At 35.4% G+C, this 21875-nt stretch overlaps 4 protein-coding genes across 4 annotated transcripts; 2 read left to right on the forward strand and 2 right to left on the reverse strand.

The window, feature by feature from the left end:
• Positions 1–429: 429 nt before the first annotated feature.
• On the reverse strand, positions 430–2754 carry LOC122590691. The gene is made up of 4 exons (XM_043762872.1): positions 2326–2754; positions 1493–1942; positions 832–1138; positions 430–730 (listed from the first exon to the last, which is right to left on the reverse strand). The coding sequence occupies exons 1-4, from the start codon at positions 2752–2754 to the stop codon at positions 594–596; spliced, it is 1323 nt and encodes a 440-aa protein (XP_043618807.1). The 3' UTR covers positions 430–593.
• Positions 2755–4612: 1858 nt separating this feature from the next.
• On the forward strand, positions 4613–6901 carry LOC122590695 (craniofacial development protein 2-like). Its single transcript, XM_043762874.1, has 3 exons — positions 4613–4687; positions 6007–6276; positions 6371–6901. The coding sequence occupies exons 1-3, from the start codon at positions 4613–4615 to the stop codon at positions 6899–6901; spliced, it is 876 nt and encodes a 291-aa protein (XP_043618809.1).
• Positions 6902–6913: 12 nt separating this feature from the next.
• On the forward strand, positions 6914–7945 carry LOC122590696. Its single transcript, XM_043762875.1, has 2 exons — positions 6914–7057; positions 7166–7945. Exons 1-2 carry the CDS (start codon positions 6914–6916, stop codon positions 7943–7945), a joined length of 924 nt encoding a protein of 307 aa, XP_043618810.1.
• Positions 7946–10281: 2336 nt separating this feature from the next.
• On the reverse strand, positions 10282–16692 carry LOC122593926 (ribose-phosphate pyrophosphokinase 1-like). Its single transcript, XM_043766387.1, has 9 exons — positions 16606–16692; positions 14865–15038; positions 14497–14745; positions 14086–14229; positions 13723–13890; positions 13457–13526; positions 12055–12136; positions 11809–11968; positions 10282–10611 (listed from the first exon to the last, which is right to left on the reverse strand). The coding sequence occupies exons 1-9, from the start codon at positions 16690–16692 to the stop codon at positions 10573–10575; spliced, it is 1173 nt and encodes a 390-aa protein (XP_043622322.1). The 3' UTR covers positions 10282–10572.
• Positions 16693–21875: the final 5183 nt, after the last annotated feature.

The following is a 21875-nucleotide window of genomic DNA, read 5'->3' on the forward strand; positions in this document are numbered from 1 at the left end:
TAGTCTTTTAAGTGTTTGGTTTTTAATTTTGACCGTAAAATCTATTTTATATTATATAACATTTGATATAAAATATATGAATGATTTGGATTTTAAATATATTGTTCATTAATACAATTTTTTTAATTATTAAATGACATAAACAAAAATGTTTACTTTGAAAGTTAAAGAAAGAAAAAAAACTTAAAAAGTCACATTTTAAATGCAACGGAGATGATAGTTTTTTCACTGAATTAATTCGTTATTGACACGTGAATAAACCAAAGATCAGTACGTAATATGATTATTGACGAGAATTAGATAAATAGCCCATAGGCGTCTACGAAAGTTGTTAAAAATCAACAAACTTGTAAATGAACAATATACTGCTGGATGAAATGAAATTTAGATCGAATGAAATTAATGAAATGAAAACACAAGAAGAAAAGATGATGAATGATACAAAGACAATAAATTAATCAGTAATCAATAAATCTTAATTCTACATGTTCCGACTAATATATTCCCGAGTTTCTCACCCGCGGGCTAGCCAGCTACTCACTTTATACCCGGAAAGGGAAAAAGGGATCATTAATATAAATAATTAAGAAAGATTAAGAGATACCGACTGTCTTTCCAAGCAACCACAACACCAATGACATTTCTATCATCGCTATCGTATGCACTGACGACCTATCCAGCGTGAATCCATACACCGTTATCCCCGCTCCATTGTTCTCAAAATACGTCACTACACAACATCATTTTCAAATAGTAATTAACCAATATTAATATAATTAGTTAGTCAATTAATTAAGAATACACTGTTTACTGTCGATGAGTTATAATTACCTAAGGCTTGCCTTTTCTGGAACGAGATGGTACTGTAAGCAAAGGCCGGTATGAGTTTAGTGCTGTCTAATTCGTCTTCACTGCCACCATCCTCCTCATTGTCAGACGATGATTCCCCCCGAGGGAACACCTGGTTGACACCCACGGGTGGGGTCTCAGTTTCCACATCTGGTGGATCAAACGACTCGATGGTTGCACATACGTGCCACTTAGTAGCCAAACACGTCACCCCTTGAGCCTTATGCGTTATCCTCGTTGCACTCCTTAGCAATATCATTAGCCCCACAAGCAAACTTACAGAAACCAACTACATATATATGACACAGACATTAACTTCACATTATGTTACGGTAATTAGTACTCCTCCCGTCTCATTTTAGTTGTCTTATTTTGACTGGTCTAAGTCTTTTCTTTGGACTTTGACTTGTTTGTGTTATATATTAGTTAATGAAAGTTATATATCAAAAAAAAATAAATTTGAAACTCAATCAGTTCATATGTATGTGTTATATCAAGTGTTATATAACACAAACAAAAATATTTACGGTCAAAGTTGAAAGAAAAAGACTCAAAAAGTCAAACTATGACACTTAATATGGGACGAAGGGGTAATTAGCACAACGAGTCTTAAATCATAGTGTGTACAAAATCAATCACTTACTGCAAGTTCACCGGCTTTGAATATGCTGAGATCAGCATTGGACCGGGTGGTGTCAAGAAGCGCCACAAATTGACTAACTGTAACAAGGATGAGAACCCAGAGTATGAAAACACGCCATCGGTGACTTATGATGCGCAGATGCCTCCTGATCCTAAGGTGTTCCCTCAAAACAGACTCCACATCAGAGTCTTCATGGAACACCTTTGCAAAATCTTGAAGACGGAGGATTTGAAGATGACAGGTGAGGCGGAACAGGACACAGACTAGGAAAAACACCATGGTCCTGTACAGCCATGATGCGAGCTCAAAGGTGCACGCAAAGATGTTAATCACTATTGTGTTACCGAAGAAAGGAATGGAGGTGGCACTCGAACTGTACCACCAGATCTTATATGCAGCCTCGGCCGTAAAACATGGTGCAACAAATATGAAGACTATTTTAAGCGAGCTCTGCAATCATACAAAAAGATACATGTCATCATGATATGTATATATAAATAAACACCAGCTAGCTGGAGAATAATGTGAAAAAGATATCCATATAACATAGTAATAATTAGGCCAGACAATTACAGCAAGGTCCACTCTAGCTGTACCCATCATCAGTAAAAGAATTAACAACTAAAATCGATCTTAATGATTAACTAGCTTTGTATTATTGCCACCTTTACCAAAATACATATAATTTCTAAATCCAAATAAATTCCTCTTATTTATGCAGTAGTTAATTCTTGGCACAAAATAGTAACAGGATGATCAAGTAAAGTAACGATCAAATTATAATCAACGTGAATTATTTAAAGAAAGAAAAAAATAATAATAAGAAGACTTACGTGGAGTTGTTGGGTGTAGCCTCTGCGCACGGTTTCACTTTCGTTACAAAGCTTATCAAAAAACAGGAACCTACGAAGGCCATAAAATCTGACAAACCGGGACAGGCAAACAAAGGAAAGGGTGGCAATGCTGGTGAGGGACAACTGAACAAGGCCATCGTAAGGCCTGCCGTGGCGGTAATCACAGTCGCTACAAGCAAGGTAGAAATGCGAAAGGATCGGGATTACAATGGCGAAGACGATGAACACCAACCAAGAGAGGCAAAAGGTGTAACCCGTGGATTGATCAACGCACATCCACTGGAGGCAAGATCTGAAACTGTGCAGCTCATCGTGAGCACTGGATTTCGTGCGAGATATCATATCCTTCCTACGTTGTTGTTTTTGTATAAGCAGACTACTTGCTGATCCGGTCTCCGGGTCGTCCATGGCCTATATATATGCTAACAAGTTATCTGAAGAACTGGTTTGGTTAATTGTGTGCCTGCTTAATTGATCATGGACCCTATGGGGAAATAAAAAAAAAGGAGTATTTATAAGCAAATGTATTTTGAAAATAGTCCCCTCATATTTAAGACTTTTTTTTCTAACATGGGATATAGGAGACTACCTGTTCTTACAACACAATAATTATTACTTTACTTCGTACATTATAAAATGACAAATCTTTCTTAAAGGAACAATATTAGGGATATATCTTTCCCTTGATTTATTTTGTGATATATAAATTGTATCTAACTAGATGGATATCCGCGCGATGCAGCGGCGGTATATTGCGACGGTGGACGGAAGTGACAGCGGTTGTTGGTAGTAATTTTCATATCAGCGTTAACAAAATTGCGGGTTACAAAAGAGGGACAGTGGTTAGGGCGTGTCTGATTTTAGGGTGGAGAGGGTATTATTGGAATAAAAAATGTCCAAAGGCAAATTAAGTATTTCAAAGAGAGAAATAATTAAGGGGATTTATTTTATTAGCTAGCATAGATATAGATATCTTCTTACAAAATAAAAAATCTTCCAGGATTTTATCATAAGTCACATCCCTTACTTTATGTTGACCGATATATATTTAGACATGGATTTTCTTTTACCTTCTATTATATTACCATTATTACGAGTACTTATTCGTATTCAAAATTTCCACAAAAAAAAAATGGCACTAATATGTTTACAACCAGTATCGTAACCAAAAATCTATGTATAAAGAGTTCAAGCAGTTTATAAGATAAGATATTACTATAAAGCAATTTACAAGATACTGGAAAATGTAAAATTAGATTACAAGATATAGAAAATATAGAGTTTTATAGATAGATTGGTAGGTCATGACCAAACTTGACCTCCACTCATAATATGTCAAAAATAAAACAAAATAAAAAAATCATCACGTTAATTACCTAAATGCCAAACTAAAGTGTAGTTGATAAATATAATTAAGGATAGAATATCAGTTCTCATTCTAATACGTTAACGTGATACATAATTCTAACAAAAAGATTTAAATGAAATTGAAATTACGCTAAACATATATATTGGATGTTTTGGATTACCAATGGGGTGAAATCCTAGTGATAGTGCCCCCAACAAAAAGTTCTAAACAGTTAAAAGGCGTAACATCTATAGTGACTTAGGGTAACTATTTAGTACATGAGACCATATGGTTCCTACCTCTATATATTTTATTTTTTTTTGGATGATTTGGATCAAGAAGATATCAAAACAACATAACATGTTTTAATGATTGAGTTAGTTGTGTCTATATATATGAACTAACCGGTTCAACCCCATCAAACACTCCAAGCAAAAGTACATATGACCGTTATCAAAACCTGTACATTGCCTAGTAAATTAAATTCAACCAGACACAAGTGTATTTCTTCTTTATTCTGTCTCCTAGCGCTAGCTAGCTTCAATCATTGGTATACACGTTACACTAATAAAACTATTGTATACGAGATTAGGTTCAACTTAGAGCAAGCTCATTTTTCATGTCAGTAAATGAAGAGAATGGTATTTACTTTTTCATCTCGTTCATAAGTCTTCCTGCAGATAGAGATCATGAGACACTCGATATATTTTCTAATTTCATCGCATTCTTTCATTTTTGTTATGTACCACTATCACATGAGTAAAAGAATTTGTTTAGGCGTAATTCTTTACACTCGTAAACGTACATTCGATTATGCCAATAGCTAATAATTAATGTAGTTTATGTTAAACATAGGACAGAATAAATATAATAATTTATCATACAAGGGCTGGCGATTGAGTATGCCACGCGTACATGATGAGGAAGCTGTCGTCCAAGCTGTTGATTTCACATGTCATTGCCATGGCCATGTTACTTAACAACAATTCTAATGTAATTGAAACCTTTAATTATTAAACTTATTATTATTATTATTATGGCACCTACGCCGATTCCTAACATTATTTAAAACCATGCCTCCCACATACACATGCACTAAAAGTTAAATTGCAAATACTAAAACAATATAACCACCTCGTTCTTGCCCAAATTGAATTGAATTTGGGGAGAACAACCCTAATTTGTAGAATTGTAGTGAACGTAACAAGTTTTTTAGGGTTTATGTACTGTACTTTTTTTGGGCTTTTTGATTTGTAGACAAAGGAAAGACATGTTTGATTATACTCATCTATAGATTTCCAAAGATTTCTCCGTATCTCCTCATTATCTCTTTTAAAAATTCCCGGTCTAAACTCCGCGGTCAACATATCCAATCCGAGGAGTTAAAAACCCTAAAAATCAAAACAACAACTTTTTGTTTAATCTTTTAAAATCAAATCTTCAATTTCAGGTACCTAACTTACTACTCTTTATTACTCCCTCCGTCCCATATTAAGTGTCCAATTTTGGCTTTTTAATCTTTTTCTTTCAACTTTGACCGTAAATATTTGTGTTTGTGTTATATAACACTTGATATAACATATATGAATTGATTGAGTTTTACATGTACTTTTCATTGATATAACTTTCATCAACTAATATATAATACAAACAAAGATATTTACGGTCAAAATTGAAAGAAAAAGACTTGACTAGTCAAAATTGGACAATTAAATTGAGACGGAGGGAGTACTTATTATTATTGTTGTTGGTGGTGGTGTTCTATTTACTATTAAATTCTCGATCTGTTTGTTTTATCAATAAATTTTATTAATTTGTATCTCTATCTGTAGTATTTAATTTTTTGAGATCTGTGTGATAAGATCCGGATCTCCGTTCTTGAAGTCAAAAAAATACACGCCCCTCTTCCTTCCTATTTTTCCTTCCCCCTGCGCATTCAATTCCATTTAACTTTCAATTTCACAATTTATTTTTCTATTATATTTATATTTATTATATTCCCAATTTAATAAATTCATTAATATCTTCAGTTTACACCTCCCAATTTAATAGATAGATTATTACTGTTATTAATAATATTATTGTTATTATTTAGAATAATTTCTTAATATCTTATTATTGTTTAAGCTTTTGTTAGATCTTAGAGATCCCTGATTTCAAGGGGAAATTTAATTTAAGGTTATCTTGATATATTATTAATTTGTTGTTGTTGCTATTGTTGTTATTTCCTTGATTAGTATAATTACTTGTAGAGTTTTTAGTTTAAGTTGTCTCTTGCAAATGGTTACGTGAGGTCATGTCCTTCTGTTCAGGGGACGGGCAGGCATAGGGGGGTTAATGCTAGAGTAAAGAGAACCTTTAGGCTTAGATTAGGGAGCTGGAATGTAGGTACACTTAAGGGAAAACTTTTAGAGCTAGAAAACGCTTTGGCTAGATGTAAAACAGACATTGCGTGTTTTCAGGAAACTAAGTGGACAGGTAAAAGCACTAGAGATGGGAATGGATTCAAGCTTTGGTATTCTGGAGCGCCTAAGTCGATAAATGGAGTAGGGATCATCATGACAGATCGACTTAAAGACTTTGTAGTACATGTGGAAAGACACGGGGATAGGTTGATGTTGGTGGATTGGTGATACAAGAGGAGACTATAAACGTGATCAGCGCGTATGCCCCCAGTCAGGCCGGAGTGAAGGAGAGAAGAAGAGTTTTTGGGACTCACTGGATGAGCTCGTGAGGAGTTGCCCGGATGACCAACGACTAGTTTTAGGAGGAGACTTAAATGGGCATATAGGAGTACAGTCAGACGGATACCCGGGTGTACACGGGGGTTTAGGATTTGGTCAGAGGAATGAAGAGGGACGCAAGATATTGAAATTCGCTACTGCGCATGACCTGGTAATAGCAAACTCGTTCTTCCGAAAGAGGAAATCTCAACTGATTACCTTCCAGAGCGGCGGCAATGAAACGCAGATCGACTACTTCCTGGTGCGTAAAGGAGACTTCAGGGCTTGTAAAGATTTCAAGGTCCTCCCTAAAGAGGGTTGCTACTCCCAACATAAACTACTAATGTTGGATTTATTCTTGATTAGACGAGCAACCAAGACAGAGAAGGCTGTAACGCCAAGAATCCTTTGGAAAAACCTTATGGGTGAAGCAGCAGAGACGTTTAAATCAACAACCAGCGCGAGGTTCTCATTAGAGATTTAAAACGGCGAGCATATGGATGCTGATCAGTTGTGGACACACTTGCCAAAGGGTATGAGGGAGACGGCAAAGGCGGTACTAGGGGAAACAAGAGGGACAGGTAGTCAGCGGAAAGGGGGTAGGGAATCTTGGTGGATCAGTGAAGAGGTCCAGACCAAGGTCGCGACAAAACTTAGTTGCTTTAAAGAACTTATCAAGAGCAAGCAAAACGAGACAAATGAGGACTGGTCCTTGGCTAGGCAGAGATACTACGAAGCCAAGAAATAGGCAAAGAAGATTGTAGCTATAGCAAAAGAAAGAGCGTACGAAGAACTATATAAGAAACTAGACTCCAAGGAAGGCAAAAACGATATATTCATAATTGCTAAAGCAAGGGAGAGAAAACGTAGGGATTTAGGAGACGTCATCTATATTAAGGATGAAAGCGGAAGAAGCATTGTGAAGGTGGAAGACATTAGGAAAACATGGGAAGAGTACTTCGCCAGCCTATTTCATAGGAGAGAGTCGGGGCGAAGTGAAGGAGGAATCGATCACAGTACTCACTCAGACATATGCTGCGACGACGACGATACTCCGAGGATCAGCCAAGAGGAAGTAAGGCTCGCCCTAAAGAAGATGGGGAGAAACAAAGCAACAGGTCCAGACCAAATTCCTATCGAGGTATGGAGATGCTTGGGAGATGTGGGGATAAGCTTGCTGACAAGCCTTTTCAACAAGATTTGGACAAGTGCAAAAATGCCAGAAGAATGGAGACTTAGCGAGGTCATACCTATCTATAAGAATAAGGGGGACGTACAGAGTTGTAGAAACTATAGGGGCATTAAACTCCTAAGTCATACCATGAAGCTATGGGAGAGAGTGATAGAGATGAGGCTTAGAAGGGTTACAAATGTGGCAGAGAACCAATTCAGTTTTATGCCAGGTAGGTCGACAATGGAGGCTATTCACATCACCAGAAGCCTTATGGAGAAGTATAGGGAAAGACAAAAAGCACTAAACTGTGCCTTCCTAGATTTGGAAAAGGCATACGATGGTACAGACAGCTGATTTGGAGGACGCTACAAGCGAAAGGGGTAACCGGGAGATACATTAGGGTTATTAGGGATATGTACGATAGGGCGAAGACCGGTGTTCGAACCCCTGTGGGGAACACGGAACTTTTCTCGGTGAATATGGGCCTACACCAGGGTTCGGCGCTTAGCCCATACCTTTTTACGTTAATCTTAGACGAACTGTCCAGGGACCTACAGGAGGAACTACCATGGTGTATGATTTTTGCCGATGACATTGCGCTGATAGCGAGATCGACTGAGGAACTAAACCAGGGGCTAGAGAAATGGAGAGAAGCCCTTGAAGACCATGGTTTGTGCGTGAGCCGAGAGAAGACAGAATACTTTAGATGTGACTTCGATAACCAAGAGATAAGACAAAATGGGGATGAGGTTATTAGCATTGGGGGCCGCATATTGCGTCCGAAGGAGTCTTTTAGATACCTGGGATCAGTGATACACAAATCGGGGGGGATAGACGAAGACGTGACACATCGAATCCAAGCCGGATGGATGAAGTGGAGAGCAACTACTGGAGTCATGTGCGACAAGAGGATCCCACTAAAGCTGAAAGGGAAGTTTTATAGATTGGCTATTAGACCGGCTATGCTATACGGGTCAGAATGTTGGGCGATGACGAAAGCCCAAACGGCTCGAGTAGAGGTGGCTGAGATGAGGATGTTAAGGTGGACTTGCGGGAAGACCTTAGCAGACAGGATCCCGACGGGAGTTTTTAGAGCAGAACTTGAAGTAGGGACCATCATTAACAAGCTAAGGGAAGAGCGCCTGAGATGGTTTGGCCATGTTAGGAGAAGGGATGAAACTGCACCACTAAAGCGGAGTCTATTCACGTGGACGACATACGAAGAAGGGGACGACCAAAGATGAGGTGGGAGGATCGATTAGCGAAGGATCTAATAGAACTTGGCCTGTCGGAGGACATGATGTCGAATAGGATGGCATGGAGAACTAGGATTAGAGTAGAATACTATGTTAGGGTGGGACTTTTGGGGCGACCTAGATAGTCTTCTTTTCCCATATTGCCTTGCCAAAGGAGGTTTGTGAGGGTTTGGCCTAGAGAAGTGGCTTAGCTACGCTACAGAAGACTTTGACATGACAGGAAGAGTGGTAGGTAGATGGAGGTGGAAGTACGGAATTCCGAATGCGTTAGAGGAGCTTCCAGGTACAGGTAGTGGAATGCGAGGGTAAGGCATATGGGTTTTAGATTAAGTAGACTTTTATTTAGACTTTGGTTCTCTGTGACCTTTCGTAGGGGTTTTTGGCCTTGAGTCTCGAGAGGCCTAAACTGAGGGGGGAGGTTACTCTTGTGTTTGTTTCCCCCAAAATGGCTGTCGGAGGACATGACCAATGGGAGTTTATCTAGAGGCCTAGGGGGTTTAGGACTAGTTTAATGGTTTGGAAGAGCGGGTGAGAGGATTAGGATTAGGATAGCTAGGCTACCTAAGGTCTTTTTTTTTTTTTTTTTTTTCATAGGTTGTTTAGAAGTAGTTACTGTCTTGGCTCAATCGGGATCTTTTCAGGTTTTGTCATTTCTTATTTATATGTATGTTTGTCTTGGTTGTTTCCCACTACTTGTTCGAGTTAGGTAGTAGTTTGTTATTTTTATGTTGTTTAATATGCCCAATATGGTTGCTTTCGTATTGGTATTTGTATTGTCAAACATGTTTCTAAGATATCGGTAGGACGCATGATTGATAAACGTTCGACCCGCATAATAGCCGGACCCAGCGAACAGGTATTTCTGCTTTTCAGATTCTCGGTAGACAGGTATGATTTTCTAAACATTTCTCATTTTCCGTCGTGCACTCCTTTGTGGCCGGAGGTCCCTATGGAAGCAGTCTCTCTACCTTTGCGTAGAGGTAAGACTGTCTACAGCTTACCTCCCCCATACCCCGCGCAAAGATTGGGTCCTGTTGTTGTTGTTGTTGTTTTGAATTGGCTCGAACACGTACTCAATTCATCGAGCTTTCAAACTTTTAGGGCTCATTATGTAAAAATAATTTTACTAAACTTTTAGTTACTAACGTGCACTATTTCGGTTTTTATGTTAATGTTAGACTTGGATTTAAAATGTTAGTGTTGGAATTTGCAAGTGATGTTTTGTTTTGAAATTATCTGACTTATCATGTCTCTTCTCTTTTTGACTTGGGTGTATTATCATCTTTAATCGAATAATCTGTCCCTGGTTATATGTAATGTTTGCATGAGTAATGTAAGCTGTGCTTTGTCCCATCATTCAAATGGTTAAAGCAAACATCTAAAAAAACGATTATTTCAGAAATCACAAGCAAACAGACGATAATGAATCAGTACATCGATAGCAAATTCTCTGGAATTTATTAACCCTGTTTCACGAACCAGGTTTTAATTGCTTACCGAGTGGATGACGTTCAATAAGTTAATCACACTCGGTGTCAACATTAAAAACTTGATGCGAGCCACAAAAGCAATTTTGCTTCAAATACATTCTGCACATAACTTTACACAACAAAACTGTGAAGGCTCAAGGACAACATTTGTTGATGGGTTTGTTAGTTTGTACAGAAGTAGGGAAGTCAGTCGAGCTACAAGAGAGCAGTTTAATTTCAGCAATGTTGGTGGATCTCAATCAATACCCAAGCCAGAAAAATGTTCAAAAGCTCCCTGTTAAAACATGATAATATTAACACTAGTGACTGCTACTACAAACTGAAACTAATCCTATTTTACAACCTTAATCAAAATTGATTAATCGACAGCATTCAGTTGACTCGAAGGTACTCCTATTGCATTTCCATAAGAACAGTGTTCATTTTGCAACAAAAAACCATATACAATGGTTTGAGACGTAGTTGATTCTTTACTGTAGCTGTCTACTCAAATAGTACCCCATTTGTTGTGATGATAGCCCGCTTATCATTTGCGGCCCATTTGGTTACATGGTTAGAAGCCTATGGTGTATAAAAAACAATCTGATATACAAATTATTGACTACAATCATTATGATTAGAGGTGGCAAATTGGGTGGGTTGGGTAACTGGTCAAACAAATAAGTAATAACCTGATTATCATTTAAGACCCATTTGTGTAAATTTTGTTACAAGCCTATGGTGTACAGCACACAATCTGATATACAAATTATTGACTACATTCATTTAGAGTAGAGGTGGCAAAACGGGTAGGTTGGGTAACAGGTCAAACAGGGTAATCTCGGTAGGGGCCGAAACAGAGTACGTCGTGTTGATCCAAAACACTTGTCAAAAAAGTTCGGGTCAAATATGCTCGGAAAGTGTATGTCAATATCTACAATAATATAAACTCTTGTATAAAATGATTTAGGACTTCCAATGCACTTGACCCTTGGCCCCTTTCCTTTCTGTTATTTTTTTATTGTTTAGTTTATCTAAGGGTGGAAGAAAAGGAGAGGAGATGAAAAAATTATAAAATGCATTCTTAAGATTTTTTTAAGTGTGGAAAGTAAAGGAGTGGAGAGGATTAGAGGGGGAAGTGTAGTTGTTTTTTGTTTCAAAAGTTTTCCCCTCATTTTTGAGGTGGTTAGGAAGGAAAACCTCCCTTCCCTCTCCTCTCCTTCCCATCCTTAAGTTAACCAAACAATAGAGAGGCGAATAGACTCATTCATGATTGTACTTCTAACTTCGATCAACATGGTTCCTCGTATCATTCAGTTTTTATACAGACTATGGTTGAAACAATTTTATCAAACATTGCGATTCTTATTGGACTGCGCAAGAATGTGTCAGGGAAGATACTCTGCGGTTATAATCATGTTTTTCCTTATCTCGCAATAAAAAATATAAAAAAGTGATGGTTAACTAAGATAAGAAGAAAAATGCAACTTACAGCATAGTCATCATGAACACGCCAGATGGCCTCTCCAACTAGATTTGCTACAGATAAGATAGTCAGCTGTGGAAAGTAGTTCTGCTCAGACACCGGAATTGAATTTGTGATAATCACCTCTTGGAAAAGACCACTTGACAATCTTTCAATTGCTGGAGGACTGCGTTAAGCAGAGAGTGAACGTTTATGAGAAACTGCTAAAGACACAAATGCATGAAGTGAAGAAAATATAAGGTAGTGAGGTACCTAAAGACACCATGTGTACAGCATGCATAAACTTCCCTTGCACCTTCATGATGCAACAACGCTGCTCCTTTCGAGATCGTACCTATTATCCAGATTCCAGAACAAACATCATTAAAGTTAAAACAAAATTTAATTTAAGTTTTAGTTAAGGTGTAACTGATCCAAGCAGATGCTAAGGGCCCTGTATTGAACGCTTGAACCTTTCAAGTCCTAATTAGAGAATTTAACATCGGCTAAAGGCCAGTTAAATTAAGAAAACTAAATTCCATGGTTATGGTGGGGGACTTGAAACAAAGGGAAACATGATCTGTAAACATGACCTAAAATATAAAAGTCTGATGCCAAGTAGTTTATTAGAAATAGTTACTACAGAGCATATCATAACCAAGGAAAGATAACATGAAAAGGTCTACACTGTGTGCCAGCAGCATGCATCTAAATAGCATGTGCATACTTTGGACCGCACTCCGCAATGCAGAGTTTGCTACAAAAAGCCCTTTATTGACTCTCACTAATAAACAATAATAAATATTTTCCAAACATTCAACACAGATTTTGAAAGTACATGTAAATAGATGTGGAAATTTCTAATATCCGCCTCTATACAGATCTTGGTCAAAGTTTAATAATATCCAAGATCATGATGATTGAAGTTAACTTGATTAATTGTACATAGCATAAGTGATAGAACGAAGACTAAACCTACACAACAGCCATCATATAATATCTGTGTGCATGCATATCACATACACGAAATTATACTGATCTTAATATGATTCCAGACATCCATAAGTGTCGAGGATTTCATCATTAACTTCTTTTTTATGGTTAAACAAATTATACAATATACTTGCAAAGTTATAGTTAAAAGTTTATAATGATGCACACAAGCTTTTGACTTGACCTTCTATGATGAAAACTGAAGAAGACTAAACTAAAAATGTAACCACATATTACGATGTTAGTAATACCTGAAACAGTACCATTTGTTTCAAGCAGGTTTTCATGTTCTAACTTCCTCTTTTGGCTTTAAAATTCAGCTGGAGTACGCCATCACCTCCAGATACAGATGCATATATCAAAAGTCTATATATTTTGGATGTGGATTAGATGCAGATACAACATATCAGCTCTATTATAACCCTACACTTTTGGGTTCAACAGCTTGCTTTCTACACTTAAATCTAGTTCTCACCCTAGTTACTAAGATAAAATCTTTAACGAAGCAGGTAATCAATAATACATGTTTGTCCTTTCAAAGTCCAAGTTTACTGTAAATAATGATAAAAACGAAAACTCCAGACATGTGAGTATCTTTCAAGTTGAGAATATGATTTAGAAGTCCAACAGAGAAATTAATAAAAGCAATGATCAAAGTTGGGATAAGGGAAACAAATTTCACCAGCAGTGTCGATCATGTCATCCACCATAACTGCTACTTTACCCTTTACATCACCAATTAAATTCATCACCTGTAACAAATAGCAGAAATATCAGGGGCCATCGAAGGCATGAAAGTGAAAGAAAAGATTTCAAAGTTTCTTAACAAGGATAATAGTTTTCTATTAAAAAATAAAAAGAATAATGTTACTATAAGATAAGAAAATAGAGTTGCACAGGTACTGAATCACATTTATTTATAATAAGAGTAATAAATAAACAGGTTACCTCTGCCACATTGTGTCCATGACGCCGTTTATCAACAATGGCCAACGGTGCATCCGATAATTTCTTCGCAAAAGCTCGAGCTCTAGCAACCCCACCAACATCTGGGGACACCACTACTAAATCCTCAGCACATATGGTCTTGCTGGCGAGGTAATCAAGTATGACCGGCTAATTATACACACGGAACTAATTAGCAACCAAATAATGGATGAATATATAAGCAACAAACAAGTCTACCTTTAACTGCCAAAAATTATTTATCTTAGTTTACATAATCTAAATGCTAACAAACTCAAACTTATAATCATGTGACCTAATCAGATGCTATGTAACGCAGCATAACTATAGATAACATCTTATTACCTGACCATGTATGTGATTAACTGGAATGTCAAAATAGCCTATAGATTGCCCTGAATGCAGATCACAAGCAAGAACACGATCTGCCCCAGCTTCCGTTATAAGATTGGCAACAAGCTTAGCTGAAATTGATTCTCGCCCTTGATTCTGAAGCATCAGTAGATAAATATAACATAGCACACACTACTTTCACAGAATCAGACAATAGGCTATATTGAACACACGTACATACTTTCTTAGGTGATAACAAAAAATCTATAATATGTTTGTCTTTATATAATAATATTTATTTAAAAAAAAGGGAAATTGGATGGAAACCCCAATATCATGATTAACATCTTGATCAAGTATGAGATAACTCAACCTGTAATACTCATGAATACGACTTTAACTGTTTTCAATAATTGTTGTTACCTTGCGATCAGCTCTTGCGTATCCGAAGTATGGGATAACTGCAGTAACAGTTTTTGCAGATGCCCTTCGACAGGCATCTATCATTACTAAAAGCTCCATGAGATTCTCACTTGCAGGAGGACATGTTGGTTGCACAAGAAATACATCACACCCTCTGACACTTTCACACAACTGAACGTATATTTCACCATCTGCAAAACATTTTATCTTGATATCTCCAAGGTCCAGACCCATGTAGCATGCAATTTCCTATCCCACATAACAAAATGTGCAAGCATGATAAGTTCAGTATTATAATGAAAGGTGCATCTGCTGCAAAAAGAATGCCGCAGAAACAATTGACTTTCCTCAATGACCAAATGGTGTACCTTAGATAGTGCGGGGTTGGCAGTTCCCGAAAAAACCCGAAGTTTGGATTCATCTTTCTTCACTGGATATCTCTCGGATTTGTATGGAGTAAAAAGTTTAGGAAGTGCTTCCTGGTTGCTAGTGAGGCTTTGTACACCAGGCTTCCCATTTTCCTCAAAACTGACCTTGCAGCTCTACAAAACAATAGAGTTATTTATACCTATCTGTTAACTACGATTTTATGAAATCTAATATATTCAAATTTGTATAAGTAACATGAAATGGATAACTTTCAACTTGTCTGTTACTACTTGGCTCTTTACTACCAGTTCACGTAAGTGAAGGTAAACACTAATAACCATGGAGAAACTACTATTTGCATCCACTTCAATCATTCTTCATGTAAATTCAAAGCTACAAACAAAACCACTGTAGAATAGATAAAATGCTTGTACGATTGGGTCTGATTTTGTCTCTAGTTCAGAGACAAAAGAAACTTATAATTCTATTAAAACTTAATAGAACTAAGGCCATGTCAACTTTTACCCCAAAAAAACTAAGACCTTGTCAAATATAATTGTAGCTTAAAAAACTAGTTTTAATATAAAACCACCACAGACATCCATATAAAACTAATATTTATATAATTAACAGCTACACAAGGTGACTATGTATTATGTACACGATAACTTTTATATAGAAACAAATATAGAATAGCTTCATTAGTTGAAGTATAAATGGTTATATATATATAAGTCTATATAAATATAAACACAATTGAACAAGCATTTAATCTTGAATGAGCACAGAAATATCCAAAGAAAATCTACACCTTTTGGAAGTGTAATAGTTATTCTTGATAAAAATATAAATGTGAGCTAATGCATGTTTTAATTTCATGTAATGACTTTGTATCTCTACAATAAGATTGAGCTGAAGTGCTTCTGACTAACTTCTAGAAATAAAAAAAATACATTGTAGCATAATTAGAGTGGGGACAGTTGCCCACACTGGATCCGTCCATGTAGTATATTATAAAGCAAATTTGGGCTTTTTTTTTAATTTCAAATGGAAACTTTATCAATTAAGTTTCAACAAATAATGAGAACCACATTACATCAATAACCTACACTACTCGTTGTCGCCGTCACCAGTTCACAACTAATCATCGTCGCCACCGCCACCACCGCCACTACTATCACGCGCCACCACCACCACCCGTAACCGCAACCACCTCCGCCGCCACCTCCACCGTCGCCGCTACCGCCACACGCCACCACCACCCGTCATCGTCGCCACCATTACAGCGATGCATCGTGTACCGATGCATCGTGTGGGTACCGTTCTAGTAATCTATAAAGGACAATAGTCCTTTTTCAAGCTGATATCAAGCCTATTACAATATATATTTTTATTTCCCGACGTAGTATTATTTATAAATTAACAAGCTGGAAATGTCAAAATCATTATACTCCAATAAATTAAATCAAATAAAATGTCATTATCAATCATCAATGATATAATAATAATGATAAATAATAGAAACTGAAAGTACAAAAATATAATCATTTCTGTTTCAAGATCCTAAATTATGCAACAAATAATACTTACACATGCAAACATACAGGAACATTATAATCAGGAGATAACAAAAGAAATTTGGGTGTGTATAGTTAGATAAAGGACATGCATGTGTATATATATATATATATTTATTTATAAGAATGAGATATAAAACAAGAATTTTGAAAAGTAACTAACAATCGAGGGGTTTCTTGTACAAGGGATGACGGAACGAAATTTGTGAGCACTTGTTAGATTTCCAGAACAGAATGCAACAGAAGCCATTTTTATTTTTATTATTTAATAATAATAATTTGAAATTAGAAGGGGTTTAGGGCTTTGCCATTTGTATTTTTCATTCTTTTTGTAAGTTTCAGGTTTCTAAAGTGAAGTTTTATATGTAAAACAGTAAAAGAGTGTAATTTATATCTTTAGTCCCTCATCTTGTCATGTTTTTGACTTTTTGATACCAAAGTCAAAAAATAGTTAGGGGTGTTTGTGATTGAGTTTTTGAGCCGATTATCTGATTATTGCGTTTATATAACGCAAATAATCGAAAAATGTGTTTGGCAAAAAAAGTGATTATCTGCGTTTAATTAGAGAGAAAACGCAGTTTTAAAAAAACAGATAAGGACATGCTTTTTCAAAACGTAGTTTTTAAACGCATAATATATTCTGGAAACGCAAACACAAACACCCCCTTAGAATCATTTTAACTAAAAATTTTCTTTCTATTTTATCTTTCTCCATTGATGATATAAATTTGTAACTTTAACAATTCTTAAGAAGAAAAAAAAAACCATACTTGAGTTTTATTTCTTTAGTGCGTTTTATGTGGGGAAAAAAATTGTCAACAATTACATCAGAGAAAACAGTATGTTTTGTTCTCGTACTTGACACATTTCACTGTATGTTTATGATTTTTAAGTTTCTTTTCCTGTATTTCTCTTATAGTTTATTAGTAATTTATATTGTATAAATTAGATTTTATGAAACACTTCAAACTAACAACCAATTTTTTTAAAGTTAGCTTTAAATTCATTAATAAATTTTTTATTTGTTACAAATATATAATAATAGATGCGAATAACCATAAATAAATCATAAGTAATGATAGAATAATAAGTAGATGAAAGAAAAATTAAATTGTAGTTGATGTCCTTTCCATATTGTTATTACCAAATTGAATCTAGATATAGCAAATAGCTTAATATTCTTGTAAAATTTTTGTCTATTATACTAGAAGAATATTAAACTATTTGTTATATCATATTTTATTACATAACGAGATACGTTACCCGAGTGTTGCCCCAGGAGACATTATATTTATTGTGCTCCGTACTATGTAAAAATTATTACATGCTTTTAGAAACATTATATAGCTCAAAAGCTGAGTTGATATTGATTTTTTAATGAGTAAGCAATTATAAATTATAAAAAATCGAAAGTATAATTTTATAACAGATTAATATATTATATAAATTCTAAAAGATAATAAGTATGAAAGTAGAATATTTAAAATAAAAATACAAAATACTAATACAAACATAATTAAAGCTAATTTCCCAAATCATTGAAAATAGAAAGTGAAACAAAAATAATCCATAATAATAAAACATCAACCGAAATAACATTGAAACTAATAAGTATTGCAAACAAATTTTTCGGAGATGGTTAGCTATACACCCTATTGGTATTTGTATATATACTATGTAATAGTTCACTTGTAATAAGATGAGATAATCTTAAAAATATTACAAACTTAAAAAATAATAATATGCAATTAAAATAAGTGATCTTTGTAAATAAATTTGAAGCAATTTAAAAGATCAAAACATAATTTGTTAAGCCCAAAATTGAAAATATAAGATGGGTCTAAAAAAAAATTAAGTGGCCCATTAAGAAAAAAACGGGCTCAAAGAAATAAAATGGCCCGTTACTATTCTTTGCATGCATTTTCGTACCTTTGTTTTTAATATATATATTAATTTCAATTTGTTATTAACCATAAGGGAGGGCATAAACAACATTTACTTTACGCTCATGTTATACTTATTTGGTTTATTTGATTTCATAATAATAAAGTTTGGTTGTAGAAGAACAAAAGTTTATCGAATAATCACAATCTTAGTCAAAAGCCTCTTGTAAAGTTTTTGATGTCACGATGTATATGTAAAAGTATATGAAAAAGAAATTTGATGTTGAAGTATCTATTTCTAAAAGCAAATGCAAAACTATATACTAGATATCCCTAACTCACATGGAAACTTATTAGGCTGAACGGTATGAGGCAGAATCCCCCCTTTTCTCGCCCAATTTTCACCCCCCACACCACCCCGTGTCGCCAAATGGACCCCCAAACCCAAACGGGCGGAAAAATCCTCTCGCCCGAACTTTTCCTTCTTCCAAGAATTTGAGCCGTTGGTAGCTGCATTTAATTAAAAAAAAATTACCTTTTAAATTTAGTTTTACTATTTATATATATATATATATATACACTCTACCTTTACACAATTCATATTCTTCTTCTCTTTTCTTTACACTTTCTTCTTCTTCTTTTTTACAATGTTTCCTAATAACAACTTTAACCCTTTTAATAATAATCGTTTAATATGTCCTAACAATCAAAATCAACAAGACGTCAACGATCCTAATATGTTACCAAACGCGGCGTTGTTTCAATTAATCCAACAAATGGGTGCTACATAACCACAAATGCCGGGCTTTATACCATATTATGCGCCACAACAAGATGGTTTATACGGTTTTGGTGGGATTACGCCACCACAAAACATGTCGGGTTCATTTTTTTGTAAGTTTTTTTTATATATGTATACTTTATATACTTTTTATATATATTTTTTGTCTAGTTTATATATGTGTATAGTTTATTTATATATGTATAGTTTATATACTTTTTTTTATATATATTTTGTCTAGTTTATATATGTGCATAGTTTATTTATATTTGTATATTTTATATATATTATGTATAGTTTACTTTGATATACTTTTTTAATAATATTATGTCTTTCTTTTTTTTAGATCGACAACAAGTTGTGGACACTCCATCGCCAAGACAATCATCGTCAAGACCACCATCACCAAGGCCCGTTTCCCCCGATGTTGAAATTGTACAAGAAACTCAACCCGAAAACGAAGCTGGCCGTTCAAAGCCCAAGAAGCAGTCACACAAAAAGAAAGCCCCCGGCAAAGTAAGGTTGAGAGCACCCTCGGTTCCATGGTCAAAGGAGGAAGAAATGGCCTTATGCACGGCTTAGCTATCGGTTACCGAAGACCCGAAGGAAGGTATATATATATAAATAATTCGGTTATCTATATATATATAGTAATAGTAATACGCATTTTTTAGGCAACTATATGTTTATATATATATATATATATATAAATTCGGTTATGCATACATAAACAAATATGCATTTTTTTGTTTTGTTTTATTAGCTAACTTTCAAATGGAGAATACGTATTGGTTGAGGATAACGAATGGTTTGAGAACACTTTTAAAGAAGCCGAAGATTATCGAGATGCGGAAGGTGTTAGTGCAAAATGGAGGAATATGCGTCCATTAATCCAAAACTTCAATTCAATCTACACTCGTCTCACCAACGCGAACAATCATTTAAGTGGTGCAAATGATGCGGATGTGATTAAGAGAGCTCTCGCCGAGTACCAAGGGACTTACAAGGCGGCTTTCAAGTATTTGGATATTTGGGATAAGATAAGATGGTCGTCGAAGTTTCATTATGTGACCGAGACTAATGTTAAGGCAACTCGTGGAGAACCGACTACAAAAAGGTCGAAAACGTCATCATCCAACAAACCAAAAAGTCAAGGTATAAATATCATCTTTTTAATTCGATTTTTTTTTAAACAAAAATTTTTAATTTCGGTCCTTTTTTTATGTTTTATGTTTGTTGTTTCGTATAAAAAGGTTCGGATGCACGAGTCAACTTTGATCTAAATGACATTACTGAGGATGAGTCGGCGTTCCCGGAGCGCCAGTCCAGGAGAGACGCGGCTAAGAAAGCCGCTCATGGAGGGCCGTCGAGTTCGTCCCGCAAGGGAAAAGGGGTGGCTAGGTACTCGGAGACATTTGATAATCTCTCGATGAAGTTGGATGGGTTGTTTGAGGCGAGTAGGGAGCGGATCGATATGGGCAAACAAAAGATGGAGATTGGAAAAAAGAAACTTCAATCAAAGAATACCCAAATCAAGCTAGCGGAGTTCAAAGTGTTGATCACCGACTAAAGTCATCTTGATGAACCCGACAGATCAATCATGGAGAGGGCGAAAGAAGAAGTTAGGGAGAAGTATCGTGATACCTAGTTTATTTATGTGTTGGACTTTTATATGTTTAATTCGGTTTGTTTAAGTATTTGTGTGTTGGACTTATGTTTAATTTGGTTTGTTTAAATTATGTAATGGACTTTATTTATAAATTATGTGAGATATTTTAATTATGGATGTGTTTTATAATATATATATATATATATATATAATAGTTTTGAAGTAAAAAAGGTAAAAGAAATAAGTAAAAAGTAAAATAAAAAAAATGGTGGGAGAAACATGGATGCCAAATGGAGGATATCCCCCCACCCCTAAATATGCTTCACTCCTTTTAGCCTTAGCAACTAGGACGCAAATGTGAATCACCGACACAAACTTCCTCATCTATCATAACTTCAATCTTCCAAGCGTTCTTTTATGAGACTATATCAGCGAACATGTAAAATCCCTTAAAGTCAAGGTTAAGTACTGAAATTTTGGTGTGTCATTTAGGTCAAGTGTTCAGTTGTGTAGGATTCACTCTACTAACATGTGTTGTTCCTAATCTCTTTTTGACATGCCCAAAACATTTATTTAAGTTGTCTTTATTAGATTGTTGACAACTTCGAGTACTTCCCTAAAAGTTCTAGTTATTATTGAGACTTCTAAGTTATTTACCACATGCATTATGTTTGTTTGTATATTTATTATCGATTAAAAAAAGAAAAAGAAATAGAACATGCGTTTCAGATGTATATTATTATTATTTGAGTTTTGCTATTCGTAGTTTTCAATTTTTCATTACTATGCGTGTTAAATGGAATTAAGTATTATATATCGTGCTATATATAACGTCTTACAATGTATAATTTCAGGGTTATTAATAGTAAACACAACGACAATGATATCTACTCTCGGCAAATGGCGAATGCAGAAAGTATGATGTAAACAGTTAAACCCTTATTCAATAATAGAAAGACTGTTTTCAGAATTCTAGAAGGACCTCCGGGCTAGAACTTTATCTTCGGATCTCTTGAATAGCAAAATTTATCAATTTTATAAAAAAAAATTAGAAAGTGGAAGGGTAGTTAGGTTAGATATGGTCCGTGGGATGGTGATTAATCCAAACCGTTGGATCTGTGGGACAACATATATGTATATTGGCAAACACAAACAAAAAC

Source organism: Erigeron canadensis, chromosome 3, assembly GCF_010389155.1.
Source record: "Erigeron canadensis isolate Cc75 chromosome 3, C_canadensis_v1, whole genome shotgun sequence".
Lineage (NCBI taxonomy): Eukaryota > Viridiplantae > Streptophyta > Magnoliopsida > Asterales > Asteraceae > Erigeron > Erigeron canadensis.